Below are 18,787 nucleotides of genomic sequence, written 5' to 3'. Positions count from 1 at the left end.
TGCTCCGTCTTTCCCTTGAGAACGGAAGGACCTTGAAAGATAACCGGGAAGTGAGGAGACGTTTCAGGGGGGAATTCCCCCAGTTCCCGTTCCCATGAGAAAAATAATTGTTGATACTTTTGCCTTTGCTACTCTGGGTTCTGTTCCCGCAAATGGGGTATAAAAACCCTAGCTCTCAGATCAATAAACGGAACTGGTTCTGGACCTGTTACCCCACTGGCCCGCATATCTCTTTATCTCTCTCATACTCGCCAGTGCCCTGGACACACTATGCAGCATTCAAGGATCTGTTTAATTTGTTACCCTCCCTTTTCAATTTTATCTCATAGTACTACCCTCCATACACTATATGCTTTAGCCAAATTGGTCTTCTCTTTGTTTCCCAAACTCCCACTTAGAATGCTCTACCTTTTTCCACCCTTCACCCATCAAATTCTCACCCATTCTTTATAGGCCATCCAAATGTCACCTCTTCAATGATGCCTTCCCTGATCTTCCAATTGGTAATCAGCTTCCCCACAGCCCTCACAGAGCACTTTGTTTTGGATCTAATTATAATGCAACACTGTACAATAGCATCATCTGGATTTGTGTCTGCCCCTCACTAGCTGTGTGACAGAGACTCAACTGCTCTGACATTCCATTTCCCCATCCACAAAATTGGGAAGTCGGACCAGATTCCCTCCAAGGTCTTTTCCATTGCGGACATTCCATGAAGGGTGCACTCAGGAAGTGCACCACATGTCCTGAAGGTAGCAGCTGCTCTTAGTCAGTGGTATTGAGACACAAAGAACAGCCTTTAATGAAGATGAGATACTAGTTATAGCCCTTTTTTGCTGAAAGCAATTTTTAAAAACGCAAGATGTTTAGAGAGAAATCCTACTTAAATTACATAAACTGTAATTCTTTCTAGTTTAACTTGGCAACTAGTCTCCTTCCTGTATGCCCTTTGGAAAGAGAGTGCTAGTAATTATGCAGGACAGCCCATTAGCACCTACAAAATGCTTTGACAAAGTATGCTTATATTCTATTTTTTATAATGACAGAAGAATATTCATGGTATCTCCTGCACTGTTTTTGCGTCTTTATTCCCCTCATGTCTAGGTAAGGAAACAAATTAGCTTTAAAATCCTTGAGGTCAGGGGTTGCTTTCTTTTAATTTTCTTGCTTTCATATCCATCTTTTCCTTTCTCCCTCCATCTACGCTGGCCCTCTTTATTCATACACCTCTAGTCAACCAGTCTGGTTCCCAGTACAGAGTTAAGTGCTCAATAAACACACTGCCTGGCAGGAGAACTGACAGAGCTTGGTAGATTGAGGGAAGGAGCATGGTACGGTGGAAAGAGCCCAAGTCAAGGACAGCAGAAATAACGGAACCAGCTATGACTGGGCCTGGCCACATCTGAAGAGCAAAAGCAGAACTGGCTAGTGCAGAGTCACTAATCTTGTCATCATCTGCAGATGGCAAGATCACAGATCTACAGGCTCGTAGAATGTCAGAGTCATAAGGACCATAGCACATAGAATGTTGGACCTTAGATATGTGTGGAGAGGCTGAGGCGCACATCACTTGCGTAAATTCACAGGGGCAGGCCTCTGTGCAGATACACCCATCGGTCTTATGCCCATTCCGGGTAGGGATTGTTTCATTCTTTGTACTTATATCCCTAGCACCTAGAACAATGCCTGGCACATGGTTAGTGCTTAATAAATTCTTGGTCATTGATTAGGTCATTGGTGTTTGTTGAATTTCTATGCTGGGTTTTTTTTTTCACCCAGAAGAAAGGCAAGGGCTGAAGTAGCTGTGAATGGTGTTGCTATATGACTCTGAGGATCTTCCCCTGATAGTCTCAGATGCAAGTTGCTTGGTCTGCCCTAACAGCAAATGGATTCAAAGACAGAATATCCATGGTTCTGGGTGGAAGACTTGGGGGAGCTAGAGAGAAACGGTTAAAGATGAACCCTACTGTCTCAATCCTTTAGTCCCACATGATTCTGCCACAGCCATACATAAGCACTTTGCCATATTTTTTCACACAACATTATTATCTCCTTTTCTGATTCCACTCATATGCTTAATATAGATTCTAATAGATCTAGATGTAGATAAATTTTTGAGGTATATAAACAATTTCTTCCTTTGCACTTAACTGGTAAAGCCCAGAGAAGGGGAATAAATTAGAAAAGACTCACAGTCTTACTAACTTTTGGTTTGTGCTCTACTATCACTCATCACATTTTTACCATTTCTGTTTATAAACACGGCTTTGAGATTCTGACATCCATGTGAGAGGTTTCAATATCAGGGAAGGAAAAAAAAACACTCAAAAGGACAAAAGTAAATGTCTAGAAAGAGGTTTGGAGAAAATAGTGGCATCCGTTTCAATATTAAGAAACTAATTCTCACATTCAACAGCACCAGTCTGTTTCTGCCTCAAATATGCACCATCTTGTTAACTGCTTCTGCTATTTCTCCCTGTGGCCTTCAGGACATTAACTTCCATTTGCATGGGTTTTATTTATTGTGAATCAGTTTGGTGTATATTACCACTTTATCCAAAAATTTCTACAAAATGATGTTGCTGTTAGACATGATATCAGATGATGAGTCTGTCCACCTGACCAAAAAAGACAACAAAAGCTCACTTATATTGTTTGACAGAAAGAACTGTAAGTCACTTGGAATGGATAAAAAGGTGATGTCATAGATCTGATCTTGGAATATCAGAGATCGAAAAGTGTCTTAGAGACCACATAATCCAACTTCTTCTATTTAGGGATGAGGAAACTGAGATTCAGAGAAGGGAAATTATTTGGCCAATGTCATAAAGTTATAAATAGTAATAACTGCTTTCTTGTATATGGCACTTCAGTACTTGGAAAGAACTTTTTTCAAAACCTACCCTATGAGGTAGATATTATTATTCCCCTTTTAAAGCTAAAGAAACTGAGGCAAACAGAAGTTAAATGACTTGCCCAAGGTCACACAGCTAGAAAGTAGCTGAGGACAGATTTGAACTCAGGTCTTCCTGATGCCAGACCTAGTACTCTATCCACTGCACCACCTAGATGACTTCAAGAGGGTATAAAGCAGAGAACACTCTGAAAGTATGTATACGAAAGTAGTGTTTTAAATCAATTTAAATAAATATTAAATGCTAACTGTATGCATGATAATATGCCAAGGGTTTAGAATACAATAAATAAAATAAAGTAATTCCTGCCTTCAAGGATTTGACACTCCAACTATATCACTCCCACTCCTTTCTCCAGAGAGTCAGCCCTTTACCAAAGAACAAAAAAAGAGTTATCTGTGTAAAAAAGATAACTTAAATTCATGAGAGTCTCTGAAGTCATCAAGGGAAAGAGTGTAGAGAGCAAAGAGAAGGCCTGGGAGTACCAAGAGAGAGCAGTATCACAGAATCAAAGGGAACAAAGCAAGGAGGTGGCGGGGATGGGCAACAGTATCCACAGCTGCATAGAGATAAGAGGAGGACAAGGACTCATGAAAGGTCACTGGGTTAAACAGTTAACAGATTATTGGTAATTTTTAGTAGCACAGTTTCAGTATAGTGTTGGGTGTCAAAAGCCAGATTATAAAGGATTGGGAAATAAGACAGTAGTGAGAAAATAGAGACAGTAAGTATAGATGACTCTTTTTGAGTTTGGCCATGAAGAGGAAGGAAAAGTTAGAACAACAGCTTGATTACGTGGTAGGATAAAGGGAAGGTTTGTTTTGGGTTTTTTTGAGGGGGGGTTGTTTGTTTTAAGGACTTAAAGACTTTTAAGACTTTAGCATGTTTACAGGCTTTGGGGAAGAAGTCAGCAAATTTTTAAAAAAAGATTGAAGAGATGAGAGAGAGACAAGGTGCTGGAGGAGATGGGCCAGGATGAGATCAAGAACACAAGCAAAGGAATGAGCCTTGCCAAGGAAAGGGGCTCCCTCTTCATCATATATATAAACAAAGGCAGAGAGGATGGGTGAAGACACAGGAAGGTTATAAGGTATGAAGTAGGGGGAGCAAAGGCAGGTCATTATAGATTGCCTTAATTTTCTCAGTCAAGTAGGAGGCTAAGAGTTAGTAAGAAGTGGGAGGGAACAGCAAACAAAGGTGTGAGAAGGCTTCAGGAGAGAAAAAGTTAGGGAAGGTCCTTGCAGTGATCAAAAGAGAAAAAATAATGGATTGTCAGGGGGGTTCCATCTAAGACTGGATAACAAGAAAATGTATTGTAACTAATTGACACAGCTGGGTACCTGTCATCATCAGGCCATGAGGAGGAATGTAAAAGATAGGTGGAGGGAGGGACCCAGGACCAAGAATTGAAGCAGGGACAAGAGATTCAAGGGTAGAAGTGAGTATATAGTTGAAATGGTTAACTATGGGGGTAAGACCCCAATAGGAACAGGAGAGAAGAATGGGACTGGAGGTTGTGGCATGAAGATAAAAACATTTAGGAGGAATTAGGCAACGGAAGAGAGGACAGGAAAATTATGATCATAGCAAATCACTTCAAAGTTCCACATCATAAAGTTGGCATACATTTGGGTGATGATGATGTCTTAGGTCTTATCATTCCTGTGGGTGATGAGGTAAAATACATTGTGCATCTTGGAAGGTAAGGAAATGGAAGAATAAAGAAGCCTTATTCTGTCTGTCTGTCATTTCACTGCTCTGCCATAGGCTTCCATGAAGTAATCATTCACTAGGTGGTGCAGTCTAGAAGAGCCTGACTAAGTTATTAGATGTTGTCACTGTTCTAGTTCAATCTCCTGAGGCACATGGAAGGAAGGGTTTTATCCAAGGTCTCATGGCTTTTTGATAATTCTGCCATCTCCCACCCTGATAAGACCACATCTACAGCACTCTGTCAGGTCTGAATGCCACATTTTAAGAACATTTATAGACAAGCTGTACAACATTGAGAAAAAGTTGACCAGAATGATAAGACGGCTATACAATATAACACAGATGAATAACTGCAGGAACTGGAGATGGTATTCTAGAGAAAAGAAAGCTTCTAGAGGACATGGACACTATCTTCAAGTATCTGAAGAGCTACCACATGTAAGGAGTCTGCTTGGCCCCAAGATGTGAAAGAAGGAGAAATGGCTGGCAGTTATAGAGGCACTGTCTGTTTCTTCTCTGTGCTTAAGTACAGAGTGAATTATGTGAAATCAACCTAGAAAGACAGACTGGAAGCAAATTTTGAAGGACTTCAATAACCAGGAGAAAGAGTTTGTATTCTATATCAGCAGCAAACAGGAAACAGATACATACACATACAATGTTTATTGGACTAAAGGAAGAAAGAATGAGGGATAATGTCAAGGAGTTATTTTAAAATAAAATACGGGGGCAGCTGGGTGGCGCAATGGATACATCACCAGCCCTGGAGTCAGGAGCACCTGAGTTCAAATCTGGCCTCGGACACATAACACTTAACTAGCTGTGTGACCCTGGGCAAGTCACTTAACCCCATTGCCTAGCCAAAAAATAAAAATAAAAAATTGAATGTGGAAGAAGATGTTCATAATTGATGATCTCTGAGTGAAAGGAAACAGGAGCAGAGTGGGAGACTTGAAAGAAGTGGAGGTTTAAAACAGTCACCTTGGGGAGTAGATTGGGAAAGTGACATATTGGAGTCACCCGGCTCCTAATCTAGGGCTCAGATCACAACGCAAGGCCCCATTGCCTTTAAGGAAGGTGCTAGGGAAACAAACAAAACAGTCTTGGAAATTTCACTGGCTCTGTTCCTTTCCTCACATGTTGGAGATTTAGGGGTAGACAAAGTGAACTCTCATAAAAGGTGTTAGTTAAGGAGTGTGAAGTTTCCCAGCTACACATTCTTCTTGCCCCTGCTTCTTCATGAGCTCCTAGGTCACAGAACTTAGGGATGTACACGGGACAATCTGGGGGGGAGCTGACCACGGTGGTCACTGCAGCAAAGCTGTGAAATTCAGGTATTGTATTAGAAGATCTCTAAGGCCTCCTTCAGCTGTAAGAATTCTGGAAATATTCTGAGTTGCTTTACGCCTCAGTTTGCCATTTCCACAAAAGCAGGAGGGTGATGGTTCCTTACTTCCAGATGGCACCTCGCAGGTGCCATAAAGATTAATCAAATAGGCACTGTGTGTCAAAGTATTCTGATATAAGAATATCCAAGAAAATTAAAGAAAAACCAACAAGCATTTATTTAGTATCTAGGTACTAGGCCCTGGGGATACATAATCAATGGGAAGTTGTCATTATTCATGTGAAAGTAAACCCCAGGAGGTAACCTGCTAGTTCCAAAAAAAGGAATAAGATTGAAAAGAAACAATCTATTCAGGATCCATTTTGGAAATGGCTTTCTGAAGTCAGAAATTGGAACCAAATAATTGTGAATCATAGGATTTTACAGGTTCATAAAATCTTAGAGCTAGAAGACACCTTCAAAATCACTTGTCAAAGCTGCTCATTTTACAGATGAGAAAACTGAGTCCCAGAAAAGGAAAATTACTTGTTCTAATAGAGTAGGCCTGCACAATATACAGCCCTTGGGCTGCCTGAGGCCAACCAAAGGATTTTGGAAACCCGCGAAAAATGGAAAGGATGTAAAGAAAGTAAAGTTGTAACAAGCGCTTTGCCTGTGCCCCACTGAATCCTCCTTCCACTTGTCACTATTGTGCCCATCATGTAATCTGGCAGGTGGGCTGCCACTGCACACTCTCCTGTTTGTCACATGACCCGTGGCAATCAACGACTGTCAGTTTGTCTCTAAAAACCTACCTGCAGCCTGAAGACACTTAGCCTATTTTCATCTTGGCCCCTACCTACTGCCAAGTTGTAAGTCCGCAATATAGCCAGGATTCAAACCCACATTCTTTGATAAATCCATTGTTTTGCACAGTACACTAAACTAGTTTCTTTGGTTAAGAGAAATATTTAATGCAAAGGTATACTGTATACATGCGGGGGGGTGAGGGGGGGGTGTTTGTAATATATGTAGGGATAGCTAGATGGTGCAGTGCATAGAGCGCCAGGCCTGTAGTCAGGAAGACTCATCTTCATGAGTTCAAATCTGGCCACAGACACTAACTAGCTGTGTGACCCTGAGCAAGTCACTTAACACTACTTGCCTCAGTTTCCTCATCTGTAAAATGAGAGAAGGAAAATGGAGAAGGAAATGGCAAAGCACTTCAGTATCTTTGCCAAAAAAAAAACAAATGGGGTCATGAGGAGTTGAACATGACTGAAACAATTAAACAACAACAAATGTGTGTGTGTGTGTGTGTGTGTGTGTGTGTGTGTGTGTGTACTGGAAGTAGCGCTGAATAAATTATCTCCATTGTTCTTATTAAAAGTTGTAATTTAACAGTGATTTAGCAAATAAGCCTTTGGGGTTTTAAATGTATGGGGGCTTTTTCAGAATTTTCTCCTCATATTTACATGAGCATTGTCCCTAAGAAATAAGTAATATGATTTGATACAATTAGCACTGAGAAAATGCTGTAAATTATTCATTCTGAAAAGACCACACTGCCCTGATGTAACTCTAGACTTCTAGGGAGAAGCTCATATAATACACTGCAGTTCAGACTGTATAAAGTGCAGGTCATAAAAATTTTAAATATTACTTCCCAGAATTATTAATAATAGAGAGATCTCCAGTGTAAGAAGACTCAGGACTGGCAGTTGAGAAAAATGAAATGTGGAAATGCTGAGGAAGGAGAAAGGATTCTCTTTTTAGTAAGCTGAAGCTCTAAGGTTTGATATTGAAGTATTGAGATGGATTACTATGAGAAGCTGGCCCAGCTAGATTCTCTGAATCTCCTCTGGTTGCTCACATGTAAGATAAAAACATTCTCCTTCCAAAATTGTGGATTAGGAATCAAAGAAACAATCTATGTGAATACTGGCTCTGCCATTTACTAGCTATGTGACCTTGGGGAAATCACTTAATCTCAGGGCCTCAGTTTCAACTCTAAAATGAGAGTGTTGAATTAGAGGAGCTCTAAGATCCCTTCCAGTTCAAAATCCTATGATTCTTTAAGTGTTCTGTGGCAGTGTTTTCTGGGGTAGCAGAAAACAGAAAAAAAAAGAACTGAAACAAAATCAGAACGTCTGACTTTACTAAGATTTCTCTAAATTGCTAAGACTGTCCTAGAAAAAGGCTACTATGAGACTCCTCAGTAATTCCACTTACCACTAACATGCCTCATTTCCATAGTACTTTAAGATTTATAATGTGATTCTCCTGTAACACCTCTGTGAAATAGTTATTCCAAGTATTATTGTCCCCATTTTGTAGGGAAGAAAACTGTTAACAAAAGCTAAGGAATTTGCCTGAGATAATACAGCAAATACATTATTAGAACTGAAGAAAGAAACCCAAATCCCAGATCTTCAGAGAAAACTTGAATAACCACTGAATGAAAAGGACGTTTGAGAGCTATAGTTTTACCGATGAGGAAACTGAGGCCCAGAAAGGTAAAAGTGCTCCACTCATTCCACAAGTTAGCGGCGTAACTGGAATTCAAGTATAGATAGCTCTCCTGACTTAGGAAATGGGGCTGATTAACTTGGAGTAGAAAAGTCTCAGGAGCAACTTGATGGCTGACTTCAAGCACTTGGAAAGCTACCATATAAACAATGGATTAGACTTATTCTGTTTGGCCCCCAAAGGACAAAGGTGCCACAGAGATTAATCAGGCAGGTGCTGTGTGTAAAATGCTTTGATGTAAGAGTGTCCAAGAATATCCAAGAAAATGAATGCATAAGCAACAAGCACCTATTAAGTGTCTCCTACATGCTGAACCCTGGGGGTGTTTATCAATGGGAAGCTGTCATTTTTATTAAGTTAATATGAATACTTTATTATTATTATTATTGATGTGGTAGAAAACCCCAGAGGACAACCTGCTAGTTTCCAAAAAAGGAAAAAGATTGAAAAGAACAGTCTATTCTGGCTCCATTTTAGAAATGCCTTTCTGAAGCAGAAATTCAAAGCTGTGTGTAAAAATCGCAAAGAGATTAATTTAAGTTTGACATAACCAAAATCTTCCTAAAGTGGAATAAGCTATGACAGAAAGTATTGGTCTGCACTAGACCTTCATTAGCGGTTTTTAATTAAAGGATGAACGTTTACACGTCAGATATGCTGGAGTAAGGATTCTTTTAGTGGTACAGGTTGAATTAGATGGCTTCTAAGATCCCTCTGAACTCTAAAATTCTATAATTTCCAGGCCATTGTGCCTTCTACTATATTCCACATGACCCCTCAAAGGGAATCTTTCTATAACTTTATGAGATGAAAAGAGTAAAATGGTGGAATAAGTTCCTGTGAATTGTCCCGGGGAGGGGGAGGGGGAGAGGGGGAGAGAGGGAGGGCTCGGGTATCAGTAAGTTCAGTCTAGGATGCCCATTGATTGAAATTAGACTACAGAATAGAGCCAAATTTATAATTGAGGGAGGGAAGGAAGGAAGGAAGGAAGGAAGGAAGGAAGGAAGGAAGGAAGGAAGGAAGGAAGGAAGGAAGGAAAGAAGGAAGGAAGGAAGGAAGGAAGGAATGTTTCTCTAAATTTCTAGATTGTTCTACAGAGCTTGAGTTCTCTCTACTCCTTTAGGTGCAAAAGGTCAGTAAGGTTTGGGAATTCATAACAAACAACTGCAAAAATATACTTCTTCCCAAATTCAATACTTTAACTCAATAAGTTAATTTTTTAAAAAAATCAAATGCCGTGATTGCTTCTATGATAGTTTCAACTACCAAGGCTGCTTACCAGGTATTACTCTGGGGGGGGGGGGCACATGGGTTAGGGTGTGGTGACGGTAGAGAGGAGGGCCTGAGATAAGTGCAGAATCTCCCATAATAAATAGTTCAATGGTCTTTCATTGACTTTGAAACTATCTCTATCACTTGCAGATATTTTAGAGCAGCTATACATATACACATATGCAAATATTTTTCTTTCATTCATCAGTAATGCTGACTTTGGGGGGAAGGCAGCCCTGTTCTCTACCTAGACTACTGCCTCTTAACTGACATTCCTAACTCTTTTCTCTCTTATCATCTCCAATCCATCCTCCATATAATTGGCTTAATAATTTTCTCAATGCGTTGTCGTGACTATGTCACTGATCTACCCAAAAATCTTTAGTGTGTCACCTTTTCCTAGCAAAGAAAATATAAACTCACTATCCTAGTACTCATGGCCCTCTACAATCTGATTCCAAACTACTTGGATAGCTCCATCTCACACTCTTGACATATTCGACATTCCAATTAAACTGTCCTATTTTGTACGCTTAGTTTACCTTCTTTATTCTCCAGTGTTAGGTCTTTGCTATGTCCAAGGTCAGGAATACTTTCCTTCCTACCTTCTCCCTGCCACCCCCCATCTGCTGAAGTCTCTCATTTCTTTCACCACCCAACTAAGCCAATACCTCTTCCAAAAAACTTACCCACCCTCTTCAACCCTCACCTTCCTCAAAGTGAAAGCGATCTCTTCCACTTCAAAATGTTCCTAGCTTTTTTTGCCTCACTCATCTCTAGATTTATCTTAATTACCTTTGGGTCATAATAATTTATTTATTTATCCTTCTGCTTTTATCCTTCCCCTCAGAGGGCAGAGCCTATATAAAATCTTTCTTTGTATCCTCAGAGCCTATGACAGTGCCTTTTACAAAGCTGGGGCCAAATAAATGTTGGGCACATGGTTCTAGGAGAAACTACATTTAATTCAGTTCAATTAATCAAATGTTAGGTGCTTACTGAGTGCTGAGCTGTGATCTTAACTTTGTTAAGATCTGAAAATATATAAAGTTTGGGAAAGATCTAATCCCTGCCTCCTGGAGCAAACAGTCTGGTAGAAGGATGATATGTGTAATATACAATATGGCATGATAAGTACACTAGTGAGGTGTAGACATAGTGCTATTTGAGGTCTGAGGACTAGGGTGGTCAGAAACGTATTATGAAAGAGGTGGTATTTCAGTCAGGCTTAAAAGGAAGGAGAGAAATTCAACAGCTTATCTCAAATTTCTATCACACACACACACACACACACACACACACACACACACACACACACACACACACACACAGACACACACACACTCCATTCCAGCCTAATTATATGTCCCCAGTCTACCTAACTGGACTGTAGGGATTGGAGGTGCTTGGTAGGTAAATCAAAGGCACTGAAATGTAGAGATCAGACATCTAACTCTGCTGTGAACTCATTCCCATGATCTACCTAGAACAAAATACTTACCTGCTTGGTAACTCAATTTTCCCACCTTTAAAGCAAAGCTAATAATTTTAATCTCTGGAGCACCAAGACAAACTTCAAGGTGTCCTGAGCATCCATCTGTTTTCACTACTTATGAGGTTGTGGCAGGGATAGGGCAAGCGAGCCGAGAGAGGCTAACAACTGCACTGAGGCCTAAGGACAGCTATGATGCCAAGATGATGCCAACTTCTCTCATGGACACATGAACTTCTCTTTTGCTCTCTAGCCAAATTCTGTTGATTCTTCTGAGGAGGGTCACAACAAGCTGGGTGAATGAAGTGCCAAAAAGAGTTATGGCATCTATTTTCCTTCTAAAGTAAAAATAACTCACTTTGATAAATGCTCATGGGCTTGACTGTTTTTTACAGATGATTGGAATGAGAGCTTAAACTATAGCAGTCAGAAGTGGATGACTTAGCAAGGTCCTTTCTAGTTTCTGAGTTCACATGAAGGTCTGAGTCAATCAGAAATGCAATCTTGTTTCATCTTAATTAAAGGACTATTCATTAGGATTTTTTTTTATATTTTTAAAGATATAAGCTAAACCAATGTACAGAGAGTGGTATATTGCCCTGGAGATGAAGTCAGAGGAACCGGGTTTGAATATTGGCTCTACCACTGACTAGCTACATGCTCTAAAAGTGACCATTAAGTCATTTTCCCTCCCTAGACTTCAGTTTCCTTATCTGTAAAACAGGATTGGACCAGATGCCAAGATCCCAGTCTGAATCCCTAGTAGAAATGCTACAGTGTTGTGGTAACTTAGAAAAGGCAGAGCGAGATGGAGGAAAGAGTGGTGAACTCAAAGTCAAAAGACCTAAGTTTGAGTCCAGGCTCCCCCAGTTAATAGGTATGTGATCTAAGGCAAGTGATTTCACACTTACTGAACCTTAGTGTTTTCATCTATAAAATGGGAATCAAAATCCCTGCCCCTCCCTCTCATAAAGTATAGTGAGGCTCAAATGAATTAACAGGTATGAATTTGCTTTGAAAACTTCCAAGTGCGAAACATATATACTGTATAATTATTAGTATTATATATTCAACATTCAGGAGTGATGAATTAGTGTAAGCACAACTATATACATTGGCAAAACTGGCTGGATTAAAAATTCAAGAGGTCCAATTTGGGAAGCTTTGTTAGCCTACTACATAAACTAGGAGTTACCTCAAAATGAGGGAGCTGGACAGAGGATTCCCCAGCTCTAAAGACCCTTTCCAACTTGTGATTCGGTGACTGGCTTCTGCCTCTTAATACATGGTCTTGCTGGAGTAGTGAAATGGAATCAACCAAATCCTCTGGTCAGGCTGGTTTGACCACCATGACCATAGAAGACAGTGTGAGAAAATGGCTTTGTCCATCCCAGATGGGCAACATTGCTAACAAAATGTACCATCAACCCCAATGTCTAACCGCATGGGTTGGAAGCTGGAGAGTGGGGGGATAGGGGATATAAACCCCCTTAGGGTTTACAGGGAGATCTGAAAAAAAATCACACCCCTTATGAGCAAAAGCATGCTCAAAAGCATGCCTGTCCCTACAGCCACTCTGTTCCCTGGGAATTACAGCAGGGAATTGGGATTTATCTTAGGGATGGAGCAGAGTACTACTACCCTACCATCTCTTTTCTGTTTATCTTATAGAGATATGTGAATAAAAGAACCACGAAGAGACTGATGTCTTGGGAGAAAGATTCCACCCGAAGCCTGACAAAGCCTGGAGCAGGCTTTTCTCCCCTCTATTCCTAGGCAATATATATTCCCTTATGTGTAGAGGGAAGCTGGGTTCTTCCAGATACTTTTTCTCTTAATTTTCGTAATTTAAAATCTTACAATTACAAGAACTCATGATGACAGATTCATAGAATATTAAAGGTAGAAGATGCCTTAAAAAAAACAGACACAGAGAATAGAACTAAAAGGGACTTTAAAGCATAGAGTACAGAATTTCAGAATTAGAAAGGAACTTAGAATGCATGACAAAAAACATCCATCCTGAGAGAGACCTTAGAACAGATTCTTGGAAATGGCTAGGACCTTACAGAGCAGAATGCTTGATCTGAAAAGGTTCTAACACCACAGAACCCAGACTGCTGGAGCTAGAAGGGACTTTAGAATTCATCTAGTTCTAATCCAAGACTGCCTCATTTGACAGATGAAAAAAACAGAGGCCAAGAGACTGAAGTCTTTGGTAGCAAGAAAAAAATTGGGTACTGAACGTGGAATCAGGAAGACCTAAGTTCAAATCCCACCTCAGACCCTTACTAACCATGTGACCCTGGGCAAGTCACTTAACCTGTCTGTGCCTCAGTTTCCTCACTTGTAAAATGGGAGGACCAGATTTGATGGCCTCTAAGGCCCTTTAAAGCTCTGAATCTATGATCCTATGATCTATGATCCTACCAGGTGATATACCCAGTTAGGAGCAGAGCTGGGGCTAGAACTCCTGCTGTTTCTGGGAAAAAGAACCACAGATTTCTCAGTGGCTTTTGATAACTACACATTTTTGCTACCATGACAGAGACTTTATATTAATATCTATTGTGCTTTAAAAATAAAGTCAGCCATGCACTTCAGATCACTCTTGAGATTTCACTTAACAAATTGATTGGCTAAAACTTTCACTGTTCCCTCACATTTGCTGATGAAAACATAAAATAGTCAGAATGTTCCATTTTTACCTTTCCTGTAGAGGATTCCATTGTTTTCTTCCAAGATATATTCAAGACATTTTAACCAAATACATATTTTTAAAAATTCAGCTAAAACCAATTCCAGACATGTCATAAATTAAATAAGCTGTCTCCCTCACCTTTGTGGATTATACAAGCCTCCCTCTGGATGCAGGATTAGTAAGTGTCTGTGTCTCCTCTACGATAGCTTCCACCTTCTTTTGATTGTTATTTCATTAAACGTACATGAAACTTTTCCCATGACTAAACCCATGTTTTAAAGTTAGCTGGACTCTTCCTCTCTACAACATTCAGAAATGTGTATGTGGCATTGATCAATTTACTTCCCTTCTTTTGGTCTCAGCTGGAAGTTTGAAATTGGAAGTTTGAACTAAGCCATTGTTCTTCAGGTCCATTCTGGGTCTAACATTAGAGTCCCAACTCTGCTAGACCTTGGGAAAGTCACTCCACCCTCTCTAAGCCTTAGCATCCTCATCTAAAAAATGAGGTAAACGAATTAGATGATCCCCACAACCCCTTAAAGCTCTGACACTCTACATTCTGAGTGCATTCCAAGAGAGTATGATCTCTGAGAAGGTCCCTTCCAACTATTTCCATCTAGGTTCTGTGTTATAAAGTCCCTTTCATCTATAATATTCAATGTCTGTTCCAACTCCATGGAGGTGCTGTGGAATGAGTGGAAAGACAGCTAGATTTGGATTTAGAGGAGATGGGTCCAATTCCTGACCCCTGTGTAATCTGGACAAGTCACTTAAAGTGTGTAGCCTAGTGTAAGTACATACATGATGTTGCTGGATAATATGTTGTTTGGTGTTCTTTCTAGCTCCAAAACTATGGTCCTATGTATTCATTTGCTATGTTAAACCCCCTCTTAAAAAAAGAAAAAAATATTTCATTTATATCTCATTGATATGATTCAGGGGATGCCATAAGATAAGTAAACAAATTTTGTAAGAAAAGAATCCTTTTGACTTCTGGGAGAATAGGGGAGATGATTGGTGTTACCTTTTCTGGAGCAGGAAACTGCAGGTGATTTACTTCCAAGGGTGTTATCAAAGGAACAGTCTGAAAGCCGTCCTCACCAGAAGGCTGTTTGCTGTTCTTGTCACTCAAATTACTCCCCAGCTTCACCATTCTTGAGCCTCACTTCCCAGACCTAAAACAGTCCAAATGAGTAAGGTGACAACAGAAGGAGAGTGCAGGAAAAAATAGAAGATCACAGTCATGAGAAATAGTTCCTTCCTAAATAGCTCCATTCTGGCTGATATTATCATCAAAGCTCACAACTCAGAGCTTATGTTTCTATTGAGTTTAAAAGATAACAGAGCTTTTCCCCACAACTCTGTAAGGTATATAAACCACACAGGCATTATTATCCCTACTTTACAGAGGACAGAATTGAGCCTTGGTGAGGTATAGTGACTTTCCTAGGATCACTCAGCTAGTATCTGAGCCTGGATTTGAACCCTGGTCTTTCGAGACTGAGACATAATTCTTCAGACTGTTCAGTGATCCTTTCGGGACACCTTTGTTGGGTTTCCAGACAGTATTCCAATTGTACAAATCCCTTGTCCTAATACACATAGGATTCAACAGCCACAGTCTGGGGAAAGCCAAAAGCAAATTAAAGATGTAGTTTTAAAATATTGTGCAAAACAGAAATAATTTTAAATGTTAAGTGAAAAATGCAAGCTGTCACATTGAAAAGACATAACCAGAAGGCAGAACAAAGTCATAATACTCTCGAGCATCATGCAGTATGATTATTTCACCTCACTATTTGAATTGCTATTTTTTTGTTTACAGTTTCTCTTCACAAACCTTCTACTAAGAAGTGTATTGTTTGCATGTGCATGTGTCCATGTATAGATTCATAAAGCTATTGCACATTTTCATCAATATGTATTCATATCCTACATTTTTTAGTATTCTTGTCATTATTATCTGGTTCTTTGATTGAGTCAACATAATAGCCACTGGATTTACTCCAACATGGTATGGCTATATATGTTTTTAATATCAAACTGTATAATACCTAACTAAATAAATGCCCTGAATTTCTTCCTCTCTACCTCTCTCTGATTCAAAGAAAGAATCCTCCATTTAGGACCACAATGCAGCTTAGCATGACCTGATTTCATTTATCAGTCCTGTTGATGAGAAAAAAAACAGTGTCATAATGAAAGAGGGTGGGGTAGGGTAGGATGTGGGTGAAATGGAGCAAAGTAAACCCTTGTACTTACTGCAAACCACGCTTGAAGAGTCAGGCCAGATTCAGGCCAATCTGAAGAGCAGGGATGGTTTTCCCTCGATCGAGAGCTTCAGACTGATGGTGCTGAAGGGACAGGGCTTCTGGGTGTAGCAGCCTGAATCCAAGAGCTACTAACAGTAAGCTGGGAGCAGACTATAGTAGCTCCTGCCTGCAATAAGCACACAGCTCTCGCTCTCTCTCTCTCTCTCTCTCTCTCTCTCTCTCTCTCTCTCTCTCTCTCTCTCTTTCTCTCTCTCCTGTCTCTCTCTCTCTCTCTCTCTCTCTCTCTCTCTCTCTCTCTCTCTCTCTCTCTCTCTCTCTCTCTCTCTCTCAGTGGCTTCCCATTCCATCTGGCATCTGGCACCACCTGCTGTTTCTGATGCATGGCCGCAACTGCCACATAGAAAATACAGTTTCAAGAGGGAAGAAAGAATTAATAAATGAAGTGAATAGGGTGGAATAGAAATATACATATATATATATATATATATATATATATATATACATATATATATATATATATATATATATATATATATATATATATATATATATATATATATATATACGTATATACACTTACCAAGCAACGCCACCTTGAGCCTTTAGAGGACATGAAAAGGAAAGCTAATTGAGAAAGGATACCCCTTTCAGAACTAAACTGTGATCCAGGAGCACAAAAAAACCCAAAGCCAAATTTTGGATACCTGAAATTTTCTGTCAGAGCCATTTTGTTCATAGAACTAATCAAGTTAATTAAAGTGGGAATAAAATTAATTCTGAGTTGGGTCTCTTTCTATTGCTGCTGTCCCAGAGTGATAGGGAATCTGGCATTTCTAGTAATTAAGGTCAGAACCAGGAGCATACATTTGGGAATTTTATATCAAATGTTCAATGCAAAGAATCCTGAAGGGCCCAAGGAGGTCTAAAGAAGGCCGTTTTTCAGGGTTAAGGGAAATTCAGATTATTTGAAGGTGGTGGCCAGAAGAAGAAGACTTCAGGAAAGAGGAGCTGGAGTGAATAGTAAATTCCAGGAAATCTGGAAAATATCCTGTTTCTAAAATTACTGCATCTGAAAGAACCTCATTAGGGTCCTATGCTTAGTTCTGAGTGAGTTGGCTCTTCCTCCATAACTGTCATTACAGCATAAGCTTAAGGGAACTTACATGCTGTTGCAAGAGAAATAGGGAAAATATCCAGTTCAAATCTATCAGCAGACTCTTTGTTCAATTCCTAAGTTCTCTTTGATCACAGAATACAGAGTTATTTTTCTGTTACAGAAGAAGAAATTGAGGCAAGGAAATAAACTGATGGAAATGGAACATTCAGGAACCAGAAGGAAATAAAAAAGAAAGTATTTGGATGATAATCAATGGAAGCAGAAATAGAGAAAATACATAAGGGATTTGTAAAACATCCAAATGCTGGTAAAGATATAAAGAAGATATGCTACAATGAAAAAAGAATGAGTCAGAGGATCTGAATTCAAATGATACGTCTTGTGCGTGGCACATCCTGAGACTCCTTCAGCTTCAGTTTCTCTATAAAATGAGGGACTTAGCCTGGACGGCTTCTGAGGTCCCTTCCAGCTCTGGATCTGTGACCCTACAGGTTTGATCATTGGAAATTCTGGTTCTCTGGACATCTGCTAAAGCTTTTTCTCTGCCCCAAAGAGAGTAATTAATAATTCACTGATGTCAAACAAACCCAGCCTCAGAAAATTACTAGCTGATTGACCCTGGGCAAGTCACTTAAAACCTCTGCCTGACTCAGTTTCCTGAACTATAAAATGGGGACAATAATGGAACCCGTCCCCCAGGAATACTGTGAAGATCAAAGGAGATATTTTTAAAACACTTAGCACAATGATGGACACAGCTAGACAGTCAATAAATACTTGTTCTCTTCCCTTTCTTTCCTTAAGTGCCAATTGTGCGTCACAGGCATGAGGGATACAAATACAAACAAGGAAACAATTCTGACCTTACATTATACTTTTATCCAACAAAAGATGAAAAAGTCAACAAAGGGAATTTCTATTGATCCAATTATTTTTAAATTTTATTTTTAGGATTTTTTTTTTCAGATTTTGAGTTCCAATTTTTCTCCTTCCCTTCCACCCTGAGAAGGCAAGAAATGTGATACTGATTATACATGTGAAATCATACAAAACTTATTTCCACATTAGCCATGTTGCAAAAAAAAATAAAAATAAAAAAGCAAGAAAAATAAAGAAAGTGAAAACTTGTGCTTCAGTCTAAAGTCTGATTTCATCAGCTCTTTCTCTGGAAGTGGATAGCATTTTTCATCATAAGTCCTTCAGAACTGTCTTGGAGCACTGTGTTGATCAAAACAGCTGAGTCTTTCACAGCTGATCATTCATCATACAGTATTGCTGTTACTGTGTACAATGTTCTCCTGGTTCTCCTTACTTAACTTTGCAGCAGTTCACGTAAGTCTTCCTATGTTTTTGGAACCATCCTGCTTATAATTTCTTACAGCACAACAGTATTTCATCACAGTCATATATCACAGCTTACTCAGCCATTCCCCAACTGATAAGCATCT

At 39.6% G+C, this 18,787-nt stretch overlaps 1 protein-coding gene across 1 annotated transcript in view; it reads right to left on the bottom strand.

The window, feature by feature from the left end:
* NSG2 (neuronal vesicle trafficking associated 2) overlaps window positions 1-16,471 on the bottom strand; it is a 70,919-nt gene extending 54,448 nt beyond the window's left edge. Inside the window, exons 1-2 of the mRNA XM_020969159.2 lie at window positions 16,212-16,471; window positions 14,974-15,124 (exon numbers count right to left, since the gene is read on the bottom strand). Of these exons, the coding sequence (XP_020824818.1) occupies window positions 14,974-15,102 (129 nt within the window). The 5' untranslated portion in view covers window positions 15,103-15,124; window positions 16,212-16,471. The remainder of the gene's footprint in view (window positions 1-14,973; window positions 15,125-16,211) is intronic.
* Between the last annotated feature and the right edge of the window lie 2,316 nt (window positions 16,472-18,787).

Source organism: Phascolarctos cinereus, unplaced genomic scaffold (assembly GCF_003287225.1).
Source record: "Phascolarctos cinereus isolate Bilbo 61053 unplaced genomic scaffold, phaCin_HiC Scaffold_2;HRSCAF=192, whole genome shotgun sequence".
Lineage (NCBI taxonomy): Eukaryota > Metazoa > Chordata > Mammalia > Diprotodontia > Phascolarctidae > Phascolarctos > Phascolarctos cinereus.
The sequence above is the reverse complement of the archived record's forward strand: the minus strand, read 5'-3'. Positions and strand labels throughout refer to the sequence as shown.